Source organism: Aspergillus sclerotioniger (genome assembly GCF_003184525.1).
Source record: "Aspergillus sclerotioniger CBS 115572 chromosome Unknown BO94scaffold_1, whole genome shotgun sequence".
Lineage (NCBI taxonomy): Eukaryota > Fungi > Ascomycota > Eurotiomycetes > Eurotiales > Aspergillaceae > Aspergillus > Aspergillus sclerotioniger.
In genome coordinates this window covers 1,657,453-1,675,983 of record NW_020290991.1, presented here as the reverse complement: position 1 = coordinate 1,675,983, position 18,531 = coordinate 1,657,453, and the positions used below count along the sequence as shown (strand labels likewise).

Here is an 18,531-nt window from a genome sequence, read left to right as displayed (position 1 = left end):
TTGAGGAGACATCACATCAGTGAGCAGTGTAAGGACGGAGGAAATAATTGAATTCAGGCTCGTTGCTCAAGCCCTTCAATGACGTCGATGAAGGAGTACGCGTTATGATTAAGAGGCAATCATATAGCCCACCACCATCGCATAACATGCCGCTATTTGTAGACAGCATGACCAAAGTGCATCAATGTGACCAGTGGCCTGACACATAAGCCTGACACATCAATCTCCCCATCCAAAAAGAAGCCTAGGCCAGCTGAAATGACGCACTACGTCAGCGCAATCAAGTCACAGCCGGGCGTCGCCGATCAAGGAGCCAAGTGCCGATGCACCTTCCAATGAACGAGCCCAGCACAGACGGGATCGATAGGTGACGATAGCCGGTGGGCGGCTAAGAAACGCTAAGCATTGAGAATTAGGGCTGGTTGGTTGCGGCGATGGGATCCCGCCCGCCATCGGCCTTGACGGCCTCTCCCGTGAAGGGCACGTGGGGCAAACCATTCTCCCGCTTGGCTTATCGCTGGCTTGAGAGCGTCGCTCGATTTGTTGATGCATCTGACATCGCTTATCTTCCGACGCGGCTGGTGTGACGATCATGGAGCCGGCGGGGTTTATAAGGGGGTCGCCGTTACCCCTCGGAGTTTGGCTATTGTCATTGTTAAGCTGCTGACTGCATTCCCACCCCATTTCATCAGTCTCTTCCACAGCATTCAAAAGCAATTCTCATCAAAATGACTATCCCCCACTATGGCGTCTGGATTGCCCAGCCAACCCGCTACACCGCTCAAACCGAGCAGGAGGATCCCAAGTCTCCTCACATCTACCTCTATTTCAAGGATGATTCCTCATCCCGCAGGAACCTCGAGGCCGCCATCAATGTCAAGTCCACGGGCCAGGATTCTCGCCTGGTGTACTGGTTTGACCAGAGCTTCACCCACCCGATCACCGAGAAGTTGACCAACTTGAACGAGGGCTTCCACCTCCTCAAGTCTTATGCCCACCGCCGGTATCGTCGCCAGGAATCTGATCTTAGCGGTCTTGACTTCATCCGCACACAGGGTCTCGTGGATATTGAGGCGGGGACTGTCCTTTCCGAGGCCGACACTGGGCCGAACAATGCTGTTTTGCAGAAGTTGGAGCCTATCCTTAACGAGGCGATCAGCCGAGAAGCGACGGTGTACATCTTTGGATCATCCTACGGTTCGGGTATTCATGATATCCATATGAACCAGGGCAGTTCACCGTCGTATGAGAATGGGATCTATGAGGATGGCGCGTTGCTGTTCCGCTTCGACGATGGGCATTGGGAGGCGGTGTTCTTGGCTTTTGCGTCGCAGGAGATCCCAACGAATGACAAGGGTGAGGCAGAGGAGGGTAGCAAATCCTTGGCAAGCATTCTTGGGCAGTAATGTACCGGCGTTGACATTGGAATGATGTACGGTCATGTCTGTGATGAACCGTCATACCTGGAAAGTAACGATTAGTACAATGTGATTTTGAAGAGACACTTACGATACCTCAAATTCTGTTCCTGGGCTCATCGTCCATTATTTCTGGCACAACACCCTCACACTTGTTCAAGTCAAACGGCTCCCATTTAACCTTGACGGAATCGCGGCTGCGACTGTGAATTCTTTCTCCGTCTTTATTCCAAAGCTCAAATCGAAGGTCCGTAGGGCTCACGACAATCTTCACCATGAAGGTTGCCAACAGATATACTGGGCCTCGGTTGTACCAATGTATGTTTCTCGGTTGTTTGTCAACACTAGTCATGTCAACCTCCAGGTTGCAAACCAGCTTGGCCCCGGTATGCGACATGCTGTGGGGAAGCTTCTGCTTCGGGAGCGTTGACATGACGATCTGAGCCTTCCATGGTTCTGTTATATCTCGGGGGTAAACCTTTCGCTGGAATTGCTTGGATACTCCTGTTCGAGGGACTGGGTCACCCTGGTACCAGATGACGGGTTAGGTGATTATTAATGCAAACCCAGGAACTGCAGGTACCTGAAGAATAAGCCAATCAATTTGCTTTACCGCATATGTCCGTTTGTCGCGCTCATCATAGCGGACAGGTTCCCCTGTATGTTGCCTGGCGTCATACACCTTGTCGCAGATGACGCCGTAACTCACCCGGCTGCAGAGGGTTTGAATAGGAACGGCTCCCTGCTTCAGCTCCTGGATCCTATTCATCACCTGGCCTTGAACCACTGCTAGCTGACTGTAATCTTCGAATTAACGTGAGCGGCTTTGTAACCCAGGAGGGGCTCTTACGGTTCATCTACTGTGAGTACTTCGATGATGTTTGGGACAACACCTGGGGTAGAATATCTCTCTTTAAGCTTTGCTCTCAAGTATGGAGAGCTTCCAAAACCTCCAGACAGTACCAGAAAAGACTAGATCGAGGGTTAGTGTTAAACAAGCAACCCTGCTGGAGATACTCACGATCTGTTCTAGTGGATGAGTAATTTTCAAACGACCAATCTGCTCGTCCAGCAGTTCATACGTATCCCGGACTCTCTCATCGAAGATTTGCTGGATTTCGTCCCTGGATTGATCAGTTGTGTGGCTTCTCCAGCATGTAAGAGTTCAGACCTGCTTATACACATATCACCGCCTATGATACCAGCCTTAGGAAATTGCGAATCGCGGCCAAGAGAAGGCACTTCGAGCATTAAGCCCGTCGGCTCCATCCCCGGGGCCCCGAAACCGCATTTGTACCGCTCAAACCGACGGCCAGCCATCATATCCCAAGCGATGTCATTAGGCTCACCTGGGAGAATGTCGCGAATTTGCTCCAGCCTATCACAAATTACCCGGTGAACGTTCATATCGATCAAGACTGACCAGATCGGTTTCCCTGTTCCCAGTCAATTCAGAACGTAACAGTGTCTGATTCCAAGTAGTCTACCTTCAACAAATCCAAGTGGTACGAACTTGGTAGGTTCACCTTCGGATGAGACTAATTTGAGGACATTGACATCCTGCGACAGGACAGTCAGTGCTGTATCAGTATAGTGGCAGTGTGAGTCTACCATTGTACCTCCTCCCGCATCGCATACCAGAATCACATCCCCCCTCTGTCATACCCCGTTAGCATAACCGTGGCTCGATTCGCAAGGATACGCACGCACCTGATAGAGCTGTGCGCTGGCATATACGGCTGCCGCTTCTGCTTCTGTTAGCCCGATAATGGCTCTATGGTTCGGAGACTGGAGCTCGATGGACTCTTTCAGTTGAGCCACCATCCGCGGATCTTTCCAGGTTGTCGGAATGCTGAAAACAAATTCCACCTGACGGGACGAGAATCGGGGGAAAGAAACAGCAAAGTGCGATAAAGTGTATTCGTATACGCATCTGATATAATCTCGGAACCAACCGACCGCCTCCTCACGACTAGGTGAATCGGGACGGCTGTCGAAGAAGTCGGGATCGAGGTTTAATTTGAAGTATTCCTTGATATCTCCATTATCGCCATCGTTGGCTAAACAATTCTCGCAGAGAAACCCCCAGCTCTTCACTATTTCTGACCCAGCGACATATCGGATTTGGCTTGGGACTTTGTTGGCGAGCTCAGCGCCCAAGATACCTGGCCAGCGTTGGATGGGTTTGGGAAATGACCAGTCTGGGGCGGAGGAATAGGCAATTCCTGATTGAGGTGACCGTTAGCTTTTCACAAGCAAAACCCAGAAACGGGCACAAGGTGAGAAATAATGTGAGGAATACCAGTGCAGGTCATGCCAAAGTCGACGCCGACCACAATGTCCGGGGTCCAATTGTCCAGCTCCATCGCTATTATTCCAGTCTTCCTGTTGAGGATTGCGAATGAGACTTCCGGGCCGACAGACCTAGTTGAGCAACAGTGTGACTTATTGTCCATTCCGTGTGATGAGACTCCTTTCAAGAAGTTGGAGAGGCTGGAAGGTTGGGGCCAACAGGAAGAGGGTGATACGGTATGGTCAAGGGTCCGTTTGTTCGGTAAATTACCGGTCGCTGTCACCCCCGCCAAGATTGGGTCGCTTCGACACCATTATTTCACCGAGCAAACCCGTGGGAGGAGAGTCATGGGCACACAAACAAAACAGCATAGACCAGTCCAGTTCAATGAGATTTTCATTCCCACTCTCTGGCTGAAATGGTAATGCGCTCTTCCCATCTGCCATCCTTGCACCGTCATTCTAACTCCGCCGCCTCCCCATTTTCTTTCACATCGTGGTGGAACTTTTGCTTACTCTGCCTCCAGGATAGCATCTGACTTAGCTCAGTACTGGAGAGTCTGGGAGTGTGGCGTTTTGCGTCATGCATGACCTGCTGATCCCTGAGGACAGCCTTGTCGGAAACACGGTCGATTGTGGCCTCACGGCTATGGAGGAAGGTGATAACAGTGACGAGGCTCTGGTGGCAGACAACCAGGCGTGAGTGATGTGCTCGCACTCGCTGCGCATCCTTCAAGGCCCAAAGCAAACGCTTTCCCACACTAAGCGTGCTTTTTCCAGCCCCAGTCTCGAGCCCAACCCGGCAAGGCTCCAGCAGCCGAACCACCGACTTGAGGGCGTCTTCCACATCCGTGACCGTATAATCAACCCAAATCCGCTCCTCCGGTTCTAACAGTGCATCCTTGATGTCGCGCAGACGTCGGGCTTCTTGGATCTCTCTGTCAATGTGCTGGGTGGTCGCGAGCATGTCCCGGGCTTCTTCGCCTGTGGGATCTAGCCGAAAGGAGGTTTCCATGAGGAAGGCAACCAATACGGTGTCTTTTGAATGTGCTTAGAGGGCTTGAAGACGGGCCAGAGGGTGACCTAAGAAGGTTGAAGCGTATATATCATGTTCTCTCACATCGCTAGCAAGGTCGCATCAAACGGAAAAAGTGGAATTACGATACGATACAGCAGGTCAGATCAGCTGCATGACGGCGAACGAGATTCCTTTCTGATCCGAAGGCCAGGCCAAAGCATACAAGCTAATGCAAGGCTGACAGAAGAGAGTTGGCTGAGCCACGCGTTTGCCTTTAACCGGCGAAGATGACTGCAATGCGTTCTCCGACTGGTTCTGAATTAGGGGTTGCATTTCAAAGGCAGGAGGTACTGTGCAGAGTGATTTGCTGGATGCTCTCTTATCATCTGGCTCAGCCGACGCAGTCCCCGCTCTCTGGGCTGAGGCTACTTTCACTACTTTTGCTTACATGCCCAGAGGCTCTCGGCGTGACTGGCGTCTTAGACTTCTTTGCGAAGGAACTCCAGTCTCTGATGCTTTATCCTACTGCCATCTCACTCGTCCTGATGCCCATGATCCAGTGATACCCAGATCAAAGTATTAGGGCAAGATATACAATTAATGCCGGGCTCCTGCAGGAACCACAAAGAGTCCATTAATATCCATGCCGCTTATTTGTCTCTTAAACTAAGATCCGACCGAAATTGAAGCGGCGAGCATGGCTACAAAAACAGCCGATAACACTGCAGAGGGCTCGAAGACGTCTGTGGTCACTGTCACCAGAATTGTCGAAAGTGTACAGTTTCGACGCGCAGGATATTATCAGGCTTAAAGCGCAGGCAAGTGAAGCTCTTAACTAATTGACTAGTGGGTCTGATGATTGACTAGAGATGCAATAGTGCAATTTGCAACGTGCGAAGGAAACCTTGGGTTTACGACGTCAGGGGCATATGCAGCCTGCTGTCCGACTTCAACGTCTGCAAGCTGTCTCTACGCGACAGAGTGTGCAACTAATGGAGACACAGTTTTCAATTGGTGAGAAAACTTTGTCCTAGAAGATAACGTCAATTTTTTAACAATCAATAATGCCGCAGCTCTTCAGATCGCGTATGCCAACCCATCACAATTAAGAAAGGTTCTACAGCCACCAATGACTGGAACGTCACTGGATACTGGTGCCTGCAGTCCAGTGCTCCGAATATCCTTTACCGAACCCTCGTCGGAACAATGGTGCAAGACGCAACCCCCCTGGAAACCATCGTTTTGAGCGCCCCAACCCGCACAGTCCACAACACAACCACAGGTACGACCTCGGGCATAGAACCAAGTTATACCTCAACGAGCTTTTCTCCCACCATAACTTCCGCGATAACTTCCGCCGTAACTTCCGCTGAAGGGACTACAGGAGGGTCCCCAGGAAGCCACAGCAACACTGGAGCGATAGCGGGAGGAGTGGTGGGCGGCGTTGTCGGTGCAGCATTTCTTGTTGCGGCCGGATTGTTTGTTATGAAAAGACGCAAGAAGAAGGAAGCTGAGATGCGGGAGATTGGAACCGAATACCGAGAGCTGGGCAATAGGTGAGCTGGTATCAGACTTGCTTACAAGTAAGTGAAAACTGTAGATTAATGCTCATATAAGGAGCTGGTTAATAATATCGCTTATTCTAGACAATCTATTGATATCCCACTAAAAAAAGCATTCGGTCCGATATACGGTAACTTCCTTTCTGATGACCTGACATTTTCGGATGTTGCATATGAAGTGGCAGGGATATATACCCCAGAATTCTGGCCACCCGAGTTATACCCACAGTTTTAACCCTGATAGCTGGTTATCCCCACTCAGGTACCTATAGCCCAAACCTTCTTATTTACATCATCTACGATAACCCACATCTATCTTTCTTAGATCAGTCCCCAACATGGCTGATCTGCAATGCATGCATCTCCCCAGGGGGAGATTCGTCAATACTCGAAGCATAGCCAGTGCCGGACAACCTTCAACCCACCAGAAAGCCACAAGGGAACCCGATGAACAAACATCAACCACTAAAACCTTCAAATTCATCACTCTACCCGTAAAGATCCGTCACCTCATCTGGGAGGCAACATTCCCCGAGCCCCGCATAATAGGACACCGCACAGCTGCAGTCGAGAACAACACAGCACGAGAACTAATCCACTACCTTGGCGTATTAGGGAGCGTGGAAACCTACTCCCACGCAAACTACCTTGACATCCTCAATCACTCCGTCATAGAGCGTTGTTCCAACCCCATCACGCTCCAAATCTGCCGCGAATCCCGACTTTTCACCCTAAGAACCTACATCCCCATGATGAATGGCATATATACCTATGGATCATTCTACTTCGACCCCAGACGCGATATACTTCTTCTATGTTGGGACTTCGAACACCACAGACCCACTCTGGAGTCATGCTACGGGACCCAGATGCGCTATTTCGAGAATGTCATGGTGGATGGCCATTTTTGGGTTCAAAGTTATTCTACATATTATGAGAGGGCAGTTGCGACCATTCGGCCAAATCCCGAAGGTGGTATTTCTTGGTTGTTTGAAGCGATGTATGATGCCTGGGGAGTTCATCTGGATGCCTGTCGGGTTACGGCCGCGGTGAAGTTTGTTTCGGTGATTCTGAGCCGCGTTGAAGTCTTTACTAGACTGCATGGACGGCCGATGTTGGTGGAAAATACTAGGAAGATGGTGGTTCAGGAGTTCTTTGAGGATGTAGAGTCGGAGGATGGTGTGAAGAAGGTCAGTCTTGGGATTAGGGGTAGAGAGATGGCTTTTTACATCTATCTTAGCTTTGTGGAGATGAATTTCTGGGATGATGGGGATGATTGCACGATTGATGCTGTTCATCTTTGTGATTGTGATAGGCATTCTATAGAGGATTGATGGTGGTTTGCTGGCCTGGAGGGTTGGTCTGATGATTTACAATGATGATTTACAATGATGATAATGGTATGATATTTGTGCAATGGGATTTATGACAAACGTTCATGGATGACAATATTATGTATTTATTGATTCAATCTAGCGTAGATTCATGAAGAGTGTATGTTGCATTTGAATCCGGATCAAAACCCCAGTATCCTCAATTAATGCATCCTAATTCAAGCCAATTCTACCAGTACTCTCCACGAAGCAAATAGAACGAGAACCTGTTTCCTCCCATAACATTAACATGCCACTTAAAACCAGACGAATCCCACACCACCGCAACCATCTCGTCCGTGAAGTTGAAAGCGCTCAACATATATTTAAAGGACCGTTCAATGAAATCGAGCCTCACTACACAACCAGGAGAATAACAAACCTAACACGTGGTTTTATCGCTAAAAGAGGGAACAATTCACCCATCTTTAAAAGACGGCTGTAAGCTTCACTGACTTCTCTGTCAGTTGTATCATACAAAACTGGTTGCTTGTATTATGTATCTCTGATTTGGGGGTACATGGATTCTTCATACGTGCAGTATCTGTAGAGATAAACTTCAACCTGTAACAAGTGATAGCAAGGGGATAATGTGAATGGTTAGGGAAAGATCCTTGGAAGACACCATCTCAGGCATATTCACCTTGTACATATAACAATGAAAGAAGTCTCGAGAAAAGAAGCAAGCGTGTTGTATTACTATTGGACATGACTGCTGGATCTTGGTGATAGGTAGTCACGAAGACGTGGCTGATTTTTCGGGAAAACTGGAGGCAATTAATGAGGCGAGTTGCTCAATTCCCGAGCTGTAGTTCCAGAACGTGATCTAATGAGCTTGTCACTTAATATCAGTGTCTTAGAAGAGTATGTCAAAGGAAACCATAAAAATTCATACCCAGATCAATCATCCGTGTACATGTATTGGCGTGTAAGGAAGGACATGAGATACCTCATTGACACTAGATGTTTGTGTTGTATGTCCAGGAATCACTTCCCGGCAATTGTCAAGGTGGATCTCCAACCAGCCGAATAAAGACGGGAATTTCCAGTCTCGAGACACAAATCTCTTTGTGAGACAATTGCAGACCATCATTTGGTTGATATGTTGTCCCCATATATCAATACAAGTCCTGGCGTTTTGGCAATATATGTGTGCTTATATCATGTTCGTTGTATAGGATTCTGCTATAAGTCCATGTATTTTAGGCTATAGCTAAGCTCTGGGTCCCTCATCTTACCCTCTCGCCATTGTCATCATCTGGACGGAACTCGGCGTTGGTGGAGGAAGGCGACAAGAGCGATCAAGGCGCTCAGAATGCTGAAAGTCAACCTAATAACCTCTTCATTGTTCATAAAGATAGAATGACAAATCAAGTAATTGAGTAAGGCCAACTAGCCAATCGGTAAATAATCTCCGCATAAGGAGACACATATATGGTAGACCACGGGCATGAAAGGTCGATATCAGATTTATGTAGACCGGGAGATGAATGTACCATCTCAACAATCAACATAAAGAGTCAAGTCAGTAGTTCTATACGGTCCATACGTATGTTTCTCCAAGAACCGGGTAGTTCGATCTGTATCTCCGTACTCGAGATAATGCCGATCTAGGGTAACAAAATACTCGTCTCTATTCTTAGAGACAATAAAAGGCTTTTGCAAAGTAATCGAACTTGTGCATTAGCAAGGATGGCACTGTATATGCTGGACTTGGTTGTTTGAGCCCGAATTTTGTAAATTTACCCAGTTAGATGAACTAAATATATGGTGACATTATTCCTGAGCTGGATGATCGGGCTTTCGTATGACTGGCTGCCACTGGTATCTTCTAGTAATAAAGATATCCAGAGACTATCGCACTGATGCATTGCAAGCGGGTTTTGGTCGCACACCCGTATTTCAATACCTTCGATGTTGTATGCGAAGATCAACTCTGTGTCGTAATAGTGTCATGACAGCCGGTTACTTAAAGCATAATGCTATATTTCTTGCTGAGAGAGTAGATATCAATTGATATCAATAATATGGGAAGATTTCTCTGGGATGATGCAACGAAAGCTGATGATGAAGTTGGTCTAGGAGACATCAGAGAAAGATTTCGGGTAGCAAAGGACATATTTATAGGCGAAGAGGATAGACGTGAATAGAGACCACGAATAGTAACACACCTGATTTCACAGGAAGATGTCCATTCCATATCCCAGTATGCAAAACCTAATATACTCATTCCCCATATAAACCTTATGACTGAAGCGATGAGTAAGCATCTGCAATTCATCAGCACTACTATTCCTTCACCTTGACCATTCCCATTTCCAAGGTCTAGAAGAAGATGACGCAGCTGGCCATAGGAACCGAATTTAATGATTATTTACCTGAAAAGAGTGATGTTGTAACGGCAATACATAGGCTCAGAAAGGTGGTCAATGACCATGCCCCTTGATGCAGCTTCCGGATATTGGCAAAGTACGCCGCAGTGGATGATATAAGGTAAAATCAAAAGGGCTGTAAAGATTTGTTAGTCCTTTATCTGCGGCGTAGACACGAATTAGTTCTTATGATTGCAGAACTTTCTCGCGCAGGGTTGTTAATGCAAAGTTCGTCAAGATAGAAAGCCCCTTAAAGTGCGGTAGTGTTCCAACCGGATTAATATCATAATAAGCTTCACAAGGCCGGGCAAAAAGGATAGCTCTTAGCTCTAGCAGCACGGGCCTCGCAATATAGTTGTAGGTGCATTCCACCTGCAGCATCCCTGCTCTAGTCTTACGTATGCTGCAGGAGAGAACACTTAGTGGTGTGATATGTCTTGCACAGTCATGTACGTCAATGTAGTCTATTGGTGTACCTGAGTCTTTTGCTTTCGAATAGGTAAGGACTACCTAGTAGTATACACTACGCGGTGAAAACCTAAGTTGAATTGTTGACTATCTAAAAGATGCTCGCTCACATACGAAAATTCGAAGTCCTCATGGATTCCCAAACGAAACTCCTGTGGCTACATATCTGTCTGGCTTTCCAGCGCATCTTTGAACAACTTTATCAGCTGCAGTGTGATGTGTGAGCAAGAGTAACAGGACATTGGCAATGTATGAGAAAGAAGAACACTCACATATGAAGAGTACTGACGATCTTTTCCGGCTTTACGAAACACCTCCCGTCGCTCATCCAGCTGGTCTGGACAGCAATACAAGGTCTCTTCTAGGTTCTTATTCATCATAAGGTTACTGAGAAATGTCTCTGCACCGGGGTCATTGCCAACCCGTGAGATGAGGAATACAGCGCCCGCGGAACCCCCGGAGTGTTCATCCAGCCTTCTCTTGCAGCCCAGAACAATTTCTTCAAGACAGGATGCGTCTTCACCTTGGGGCTTAAGCTCAGCTCGGGTTAGTATCTGCATTGAGAATCTTGGATAGAATTACAGGAATACCCACATCTCCATCAGTTATGATGATCGTGATCAGAGGCTTCTCGAGCTGGTCAGATTCGAGTTTATCGAGAATGAGAGGCTTGACGATCTTGCTGCTAAGCACAGTCCCCAGTCGAGTCAATCCGGAATATTTGACAGTGTTCATCTTGGTTCGGATTCCCTCACTGGTCAGTTTGGTAAAGGTTTCGTTCTCTGGAGTGTTTAGGAAGCGAAGATATACGCCCTGTTCCTGAATACAGCAGCCAATTTCAGCGACATTTTGGCAAGTATCTTCGAGAGCCTGGATGCGTATACCCCTCCCTCTCTTCATTGAAGTGCTGTTATCTGGCGCGAGAGGTCAGCATTACGCCGTGTATCTTGGGGAAGGGAAGAAGCATACCACAGAGTATCGCAAAGTCATACAAGGCCATGAGGGCCAATTTTGGTGTGACTTCGGGTTCCAACTCGTATTTCTGGGTGAGATTCTTAGTTCGGGCAGCTGCATTCTTCACCAATTCCTCCACGTATGGGTCTCCCGGCTGATAGTAGGCCTGTAGGTTTTGCTCGATGAACTGCCAGACGTATCTTCGATAGTCCTCTTCGGTCTCTGGTATCTTGGCTTCGGGGAAAGGAGGCAACGGCATGTCTTCTGGGTGCGGAATCCCGAGTCGTCGGCTGAACTCCATGAGAAATTGATCGACAACATGAGCGACAATGTCATTTATGGCATCGTCTTCCTCATCACCAACGCTTGAGAGCTCATCGTGCTCATCGTCGAATTCCGAAGCCATAACTAGTTATCCGATCGGCACGAGGAACTGTTGCAGTAGTCGCTGTGAAAGTGATGACGAATGGATAGGATGCGTGTTCTCTATGCTTTTGATCTGGCACATCGCCACCCCAAGCCGGACAGCGCATCACTGCGATAGACCCTGCTGGGGTGCATGACTCTTCACTTTCCAGGAGAGTTTAGAAGCCCAATATCCAGATATCTGTCCCCAAGTTGGTACTGAAAACGTAAGGCGTCAGTCATGAAGAGGTGATGAAGATTGTTTGTTGAACTGGCAAAGTGTCGAAGAGGCTGGCTGACAGGTGGGGTTGGGCGGGGCAGCTATGTATCATGGTATCGATGGCCTGTACTCGGTCCGGTATTCTATACTAGCTCCGTTTTCAATGTTGCGCGGCAACCGCGGCGGGCGAACCTCCCTCCCATCTTGAAACATCCTGGACCATCTAAACCATCTAAACCATCTAAACCATCCGGAGAAACTACATCCCTCGTAGGGCGGGCTTACAATCCAACGGTTCATCCCAAAAGATATCCAGGACGACAAGCTTATCTCCTAAAAGTCTGCCTAAATGTTGTGATATGATGCCTAATGTTCGGTTGTACCAGCGACGGGCACCCAGATCAGCCACCATGTACCTTTCTCCTTACGGATGAGGGAAGGGTACCAGAAACCACCCGAGAAAATCACCCATTTGACGATTCAAATACATATGCAGCTGATACCGTCGATATGCAGAACCACAAACAAGCATAACGATGGGCTGAATGGATGACATCACCGTCCTGCCCGAGCACTGCCAAGTCAAGCCAATGGGTGTTGTTGTCTAATGCATGTACAGGGATGCTATACCAGAGGACAAAGTCTCCGTGACCAGAGAGGCCCGAGACACGTCACTTGGTCGGCTGGCCATTCTTCGTTATTTCTCCGGTGCACGCGCAACATGCTTCCCCAACGTGCAACTTACCACCTGCATATGCCTGGCGTGAGGTCCAGTAAAGGGCTTCGCTTGCAGAACTCTTTCAATGAACTATACTGATCTACATTTTCCCTTCGATCACCTGTTACCCCCTCGCGTTTCATATTATTCACATTTTTTTACACGCCCGATGCCTAAGCCCCCCCTGCAAGGTGGAGAATATTGCTGACGAGCTAGAATGTTACAGAGAGATTTGTGCCCTAAGTCCCCCTCTTTACTGTCTACTTTGGAAATTAAGATGATTAGAGCCCAGTTCGGGTGAAGGAATCCGATATTCGGTCTGATAGTATGGATAATGATCCTGATGAGCCCCGTACACGCTGTCCGGTTGTTGGGCGCTCCTGCTTTGCTGGGCTGCTTTATCTGGCGATGAGGCTACTTCAGTATAAACCAGCTTCCCGTGTATACCCCATACTGTGAAGTGTATCTCCGATGGTAATGGCTATATAAATCTGGATATACTCGCACTCAGCAATCCGTATAGGCGTACAACAAAGCGACAACATCTACTCGCAGCTTCTTCTTAAATCAGTTTTCGAAACACCACTTCACCCTCCCTACCGAAGACACAATGGCCCCGAACACACCTGCCGCCCCATCCCCACCCCCTGGAAATGGGACCGTTGCCCAGAAATCTGAGGACAAACTCATCCAGGACATTGTCAAGGAGATTGGCAATGCATCCACCAACGAGAGCCTCAGAGCCCTTTTTCGGAGTCACCTCACAACAATCTGCAAGGGGAAACTGGATGAACTCAAAAGCGAGGGTCCTAAATACCAGCGACTTATGTTGTCACACGTTGCCTATAAAATGGTCACATATGTGTTTGAAAAATTCCCCCATGAATTGGTCGCCGAAATGGACAAGTAAGGCAATCTCATGTATTACCTGATAATCAATCAGTCGAGGTAAGTCCTTATGAGCAAGCAGATTTTGTGTGATGGTGACAATGACTGATCTGGCTGTCGCCTTAGGGATTGTGTAGGGCAGGGCCTGGTTAGCTGGGAAACTGGGCGGTGGATTGGATGGACGAAGTTTGGTCATACCCGCTTATTTGTTCAACGTTCTGCATGTTTTGAAACGGAAGCTTTGGATCTCCTTGTCATTTGATAGCTTGAGAATGGTTATCACCTCACGTCACTGCATCACAGCTTGCCAAGCCGCTAGAAATTCTGGTAGATCGCTTAGATGTTCGTCGCTACGTGATTCGTAGGTGGTAAAAGCCATCTTACAGCATGAGATAACAACCAAAAGAGACAGGTGGGCTGGCCTGCCAGTGAAAAGCCGAGGTCTGAAAGGCTTCGGCATGGCTTTGCAAGAGATTATTCGGGATCCCCTCACTTGGATCGCGTCAACCATTGGCTCAAAAAACCAGTGTTCCGTCAGTCGTTCCACGTATCTCAGGGTGTGCTAACAACATGGTTCCTACGCTACCATGGGACAGTTAATAGCAATGCAAAGGCCACGCTGCCCAACGTTCGGGGTAAAGTCCAATCCTGTCAATCGGTAGCTGACATTCAGTACTTTACGGGGTGTCTTGGATGGCTTTGCGGCCCAACAGCCGGGACAGAGAAACAGTCAAATAGTCAAAAGATGGTAGCCCCCCTCTGCTCTAGTCGAGAAGCATAATTTTCTTTCTGTTCCTCAACAAACACCTTCGTCCTCATATATTCTATCCCCATTGTTCTTTACTGGATAGTCATGGATGGATATGGCTCTGGGCAGCCGCTCCAATGCGCCGACTATCGAGTAGGCTGGGTCTGCGCTCTGTCACTCGAACTAGTGGCAGCGGCCGCCATGTTGGATGTTGAACATGGCCAGCCATCCGACTTCATCTGGCAACCAAGACTGGACCACAATCAATACGTCTTTGGTCAAATTGGTAGCCACAATGTCGTTTTGGTGGTGCTTCCCGAGGGTGTATATGGACTTACCCATGCTGCACTTACCACCAAATTGATGGCAAATGCCTTTCCTTCGTTAGGCTTCGCTTTGATGGTAGGAATAGGGGGTGGGGTACCGAGTACGACCAACGATATTCGACTTGGGGATGTGGTGGTCAGCACGCCGGTTCCGGGGCATCCTGGAGTGTTGCAGTACGACTTTGGCAAGACAGGCCCGGACGGCGAGTTGGCCACCACCCGCGCCCTCAACAGGCCACCGCTCGAGGCCTTGGCAGCCATTTCCGCTATGAAAAGGAGGTATTATATGAAGAGGAGTGTCTTGACGAATCTCATCCAGGACGTTCTTCTGAAAAATCCAGTAATGAGCGAGGAATTCTCCCATCAAGGTGTGGACAGTGATGTTTTATTTCCTGTGGATCATGATCATGTTGCTGGGAATGATTGTGCAAATTGCAACCGGGGCATGGCTACGGTTCGCCCACCACGGCTAACGAACGAACCAAAAATTCACTACGGACTTATTGGCTCAGGAAACCAAGTCATTAAGAATGGAAGGTTTCGGGAAAAACTGAGGGAGAGGCATGGCATCTTGTGTTTTGAGATGGAGGGGGCAGGCGCAGTGGTAAGTCGTGGAACCAGCACCATTGTGAATCTAGCTCTAACACCAGGTAATTAGGAGGCGTTCCCATCTCTTGTTATTCGGGGAATATGCGATTATGCAGACTCGCACAAGAATGACTCGTGGCAGGGATACGCAGCACTTACAGCAGCTGCTTACGCCAGGGATCTTCTGCTCTTAATGGGACCTCCACCTGTGCCTGGTCGTGAGTGCTATCCCGTCCTGGTATCTATTGCGCTTTAGGATTGTTCTGATAATGAATGTTTCTCTCTATATAGCACCCCCAGCATATGTTGCCGAGACAACATATGTCACAGCGCATGTTAGAATGGCCTCGCCACCCCGCAGAGAGAACTCGGAAGCAAGACCATCTTCCCGAAGCCCACCCATCCCCGAGATTCGGTCCAAGCAGCAGCCTATAGAAGCCCAGGTCCAGGGCAATGATGCAAAAACACGGCTTTACTCGGACAGTCCACCCATCGCAGATGAGAAGCCCATCCGGCAGACAACAGACCCTCGACCTCAGAGAAACGATGAAAAGGCACAGCATCAGTCGGGCAATCCACCCGTCCCAGATGAAAGGCCTACTCGCTGGACAACAAACCCTCCACCCTCGAGGAACTGTTCAGGACCAAACTCTTCTCCTCCTAGACCACAGGCCCCAAATCCACCATCCAATCATCGGCAAACCGATCCCCATCTTCGCGCGGACTATGGAAGAAGACTTCTCCAAGCAGCCAAAGCTGGCAATATGCCAGTCGTTAAGAGGTTTCTCGACAGAGGAGGTGACCCAAACATGACTACCGAAGATTGGAACCTCACGGCGTTGCATTATACCGCCGGAACAGGCCACAATGGAACAACCCAACTGCTGCTCAAAGCGGGAGCCAATCCGAATGCACAGGCCAAGTTCACAAAAAACACACCTCTGTATGAAGCGGCTTCCAACGGCCACGTGAAGGTCATTCAATGTTTACTAAGGCATGGGGCTGACCTTATGAAGCGTTGCAAGTGGGAGAGAACCGCGTTGCATGCAGCCGCAGAGAAAGGACATATGGCATGTGTCGAGATTCTCGTGCGGAACCGGGCCGAACAGGACGTTACCGACAGTAACGGATCTACACCTTTGGACTTGGCGAAGAAAGAAGGCCATTTGGACGTAGTGAAGTACTTACAGCAGGTTTAGAATTTGCTGCTCTTCTGTCTATTTCTTTCTTGGGAGGTTGCGATATAGTTTGATTACCATGCAGCACCAGAATGAGTTTATGAATTGGATTGATAGTTATGATGCAACGCTATAACCGCAGTCAAAAAAAAAAGAAAAAAAAAATAGATCGAGCTGTCTAGGAAAAAGGGGCCATGTTCAGAGATACCACATGCATCAGGTGACCGGGGTTTGTGCCTCTTCCGATCCCTGTTGTGGGATCTCAATCCCTCTCTTCCTTCATCCGCAGGATCATCCAGATCATCAAAATTCATCATGTCTATCATCAGGTAGAAATCTTCGAGGCAACATTGTGCTATGGAGGTAGTCTACTTCCATAACAGCACGGCCTTTAACGTCTTCCCACTCTTCATGTCGGTGATTGCTTGGTTATACTGATCAATCGGATAGGTCGTAATGAGTTCCTCGATTGGATAGTTCCCCAGGGAGTGCTGTTCAATGAGGTAGGGCAGGAACTAGATTTCTTTAGTAATGCTGACTTCGTTGTCTTCGATAGGGCGGTCCTTACCTTCTCAGCCTGCCCATCTCCCTCGCAACACCCTACATATTGACGACCAAAGACCAACTGTGCGAATATATCCACCTTGGCTGTCTTCCCGGGGGTTGGAGCACCGACAGTGGCCAGTTTTCCTCTTGCCCCAAGTGCCTGGATTGCCTTCTCGACAACCGCTGGAACACCGGTGCAGTCAACTGCATACTGCACCCCAAGCGGTGGATAAATTGTTTGGATCTGCTGGATGATGTCCTCATCAGACCCGATGATCGTATGTGTTGCTCCCAGCTTCTTCGCCAACTCGAGACGTTCCTGATTCAAGTCCACTGCAATAATACATTTCGCTCCGCGCATTTTCCCGGCCATAATAGCACTCATGCCGACCGATCCAGCTCCAAATACCGCCAAGCTGGATCCGGGTTGCACATCAAGTGTGTTTATCACAGCCCCAGCCCCGGTTTGGAATCCACAACCCAATGGTGCAAATCGATCCAGGGGCAACTCGGGTGCCACCTTTACGACACATGAGACATGGACAACGGCTAAGCTGGCAAATGAACTTTGTCCAAAGAAGTTCCCTCGCAGGGGATCTCCGTTCTCAAAAGATAAGGTGAAGCTTCCATCGGGTCTTTGCTGGCCAAAATTGCTCGGCACAAATTGATAGCAGTAAGCCGGATGACCGCTAACGCATTGATCACAGGTCCCGCAAGATGCGTAGCTTAATAACACTTTGTCGTTTGCGTGGAGATGTGTGACACTCGCTCCGGTTTTCACGATGGTACCGGCTCCTATATGGGACTTAGCAGGGTTTCATGGAGATAAGCTTCGTTCACCATACCTTCGTGCCCGAATACGCATGGAGCAGTGGCAGGAAGTTGTCCGTTCATGCAGGATATATCCGTGTGGCATATCCCTGTTGCATAGATGTCGACAAGCACTTCATCGGCTCTTAGTTCACCGAGCTGGACACTCTCCATACTGAGAGGGCCATTGACCTCTCTCATAACTAATGCTGTGGCGGTCGCTGCCATGGTTTCGGCTGTTCAGATAAGATCTAAAGAAGGGATAAGTGGTTTGCATGAGGAGTCTCCCACGTTGAAGAGCAAGATAACGAAGGCTTCCGCCCCTATTTAAGTCCCAAGTCTGTTGGAGTTCTACCCCATGGCCCAAATTAGGGTTGAACGGAGATGGCAGTGATGTTGATCGGTCATAGCTCCTAATCTGCCGTGATCTGGACCCGACGTTCGGCTATGCATACCAGGCAGCAACCCCAGGTTTTGACCTGCGGGGGACGCCGGGGAGAGCAAAATTAAACTTTAATAAGCACTCCACTAGCGTTCAGGAGCGAAGTTAATCAGTCGGGTAATTTACCAGACTTGTGTCACCAATTATGAGTTGATGGTTCATAATTATCCGGTGGCCAAAGCCCACGCCAACGCTCAATCGTGTT

General features: G+C 48.6%; 9 protein-coding genes across 9 annotated transcripts; 4 read left to right on the top strand and 5 right to left on the bottom strand.

Moving 5' to 3' along the window:
* Positions 1-111: 111 nt before the first annotated feature.
* On the bottom strand, positions 112-899 carry BO94DRAFT_18710 (uncharacterized protein). Its single transcript, XM_025606017.1, has one exon. The coding sequence runs from the start codon at positions 682-684 to the stop codon at positions 286-288; it is 399 nt and encodes a 132-aa protein (XP_025473509.1). The 5' UTR covers positions 685-899; the 3' UTR covers positions 112-285.
* On the top strand, positions 635-1,684 carry BO94DRAFT_18557 (YukJ family protein). Its single transcript, XM_025606006.1, has one exon. It carries the CDS (start codon positions 729-731, stop codon positions 1,404-1,406), a length of 678 nt encoding a protein of 225 aa, XP_025473508.1. The 5' UTR covers positions 635-728; the 3' UTR covers positions 1,407-1,684.
* BO94DRAFT_453098 (Hsp70 family protein) lies at positions 1,516-3,784 on the bottom strand (the record flags this gene model as incomplete). Its single annotated transcript, XM_025607550.1, has 9 exons — positions 1,516-1,944; positions 2,002-2,215; positions 2,269-2,390; positions 2,440-2,542; positions 2,590-2,854; positions 2,906-2,978; positions 3,030-3,074; positions 3,129-3,643; positions 3,721-3,784. 9 exons carry the CDS (start codon positions 3,782-3,784, stop codon positions 1,516-1,518), a joined length of 1,830 nt encoding a protein of 609 aa, XP_025473507.1.
* A 236-nt stretch (positions 3,785-4,020) lies between these two features.
* BO94DRAFT_18574 (uncharacterized protein) lies at positions 4,021-4,870 on the bottom strand. The gene has a single exon (XM_025606008.1). The coding sequence runs from the start codon at positions 4,723-4,725 to the stop codon at positions 4,168-4,170; it is 558 nt and encodes a 185-aa protein (XP_025473506.1). The 5' UTR covers positions 4,726-4,870; the 3' UTR covers positions 4,021-4,167.
* A 555-nt stretch (positions 4,871-5,425) lies between these two features.
* Positions 5,426-6,288, top strand: BO94DRAFT_580576 (uncharacterized protein; the record flags this gene model as incomplete). Its single annotated transcript, XM_025615337.1, has 3 exons — positions 5,426-5,503; positions 5,607-5,742; positions 5,810-6,288. The coding sequence occupies 3 exons, from the start codon at positions 5,426-5,428 to the stop codon at positions 6,286-6,288; spliced, it is 693 nt and encodes a 230-aa protein (XP_025473505.1).
* Positions 6,289-6,355: 67 nt separating this feature from the next.
* On the top strand, positions 6,356-7,735 carry BO94DRAFT_18606 (2EXR domain-containing protein). Its single transcript, XM_025606010.1, has one exon. The coding sequence runs from the start codon at positions 6,629-6,631 to the stop codon at positions 7,622-7,624; it is 996 nt and encodes a 331-aa protein (XP_025473504.1). The 5' UTR covers positions 6,356-6,628; the 3' UTR covers positions 7,625-7,735.
* A 2,788-nt stretch (positions 7,736-10,523) lies between these two features.
* Positions 10,524-12,138, bottom strand: BO94DRAFT_506218 (uncharacterized protein). The gene is made up of 4 exons (XM_025609567.1): positions 11,473-12,138; positions 11,098-11,417; positions 10,776-11,039; positions 10,524-10,709 (listed from the first exon to the last, which is right to left on the bottom strand). Exons 1-4 carry the CDS (start codon positions 11,861-11,863, stop codon positions 10,662-10,664), a joined length of 1,023 nt encoding a protein of 340 aa, XP_025473503.1. The 5' UTR covers positions 11,864-12,138; the 3' UTR covers positions 10,524-10,661.
* A 1,017-nt stretch (positions 12,139-13,155) lies between these two features.
* Positions 13,156-13,751, top strand: BO94DRAFT_18492 (uncharacterized protein). The gene has a single exon (XM_025606001.1). The coding sequence runs from the start codon at positions 13,411-13,413 to the stop codon at positions 13,708-13,710; it is 300 nt and encodes a 99-aa protein (XP_025473502.1). The 5' UTR covers positions 13,156-13,410; the 3' UTR covers positions 13,711-13,751.
* Positions 13,752-16,655: 2,904 nt separating this feature from the next.
* On the bottom strand, positions 16,656-18,112 carry BO94DRAFT_592747 (NAD(P)-dependent alcohol dehydrogenase; the record flags this gene model as incomplete). Its single annotated transcript, XM_025616158.1, has 3 exons — positions 16,656-17,043; positions 17,097-17,869; positions 17,920-18,112. 3 exons carry the CDS (start codon positions 18,110-18,112, stop codon positions 16,897-16,899), a joined length of 1,113 nt encoding a protein of 370 aa, XP_025473501.1. The 3' UTR covers positions 16,656-16,896.
* Positions 18,113-18,531: the final 419 nt, after the last annotated feature.

Bases quoted from the DNA above. Each gene is read 5' to 3' on its own strand.
- BO94DRAFT_18710 (XM_025606017.1), bottom strand. From the start codon at position 684: ATGGGGTGGGAATGCAGTCAGCAGCTTAACAATGACAATAGCCAAACT.
- BO94DRAFT_18557 (XM_025606006.1), top strand. From the start codon at position 729: ATGACTATCCCCCACTATGGCGTCTGGATTGCCCAGCCAACCCGCTAC.
- BO94DRAFT_18574 (XM_025606008.1), bottom strand. From the start codon at position 4,725: ATGGAAACCTCCTTTCGGCTAGATCCCACAGGCGAAGAAGCCCGGGAC.
- BO94DRAFT_18492 (XM_025606001.1), top strand. From the start codon at position 13,411: ATGGCCCCGAACACACCTGCCGCCCCATCCCCACCCCCTGGAAATGGG.
- BO94DRAFT_506218 (XM_025609567.1), bottom strand. From the start codon at position 11,863: ATGGCTTCGGAATTCGACGATGAGCACGATGAGCTCTCAAGCGTTGGT. The intron at 11,418-11,472 runs GTATGCTTCTTC...CTCTCGCGCCAG, and splicing joins TGACTTTGCGATACTCTGTG to ATAACAGCACTTCAATGAAG. The intron at 10,710-10,775 runs GTGAGTGTTCTT...ATCACACTGCAG, and splicing joins ATCGTCAGTACTCTTCATAT to CTGATAAAGTTGTTCAAAGA.
- BO94DRAFT_18606 (XM_025606010.1), top strand. From the start codon at position 6,629: ATGGCTGATCTGCAATGCATGCATCTCCCCAGGGGGAGATTCGTCAAT.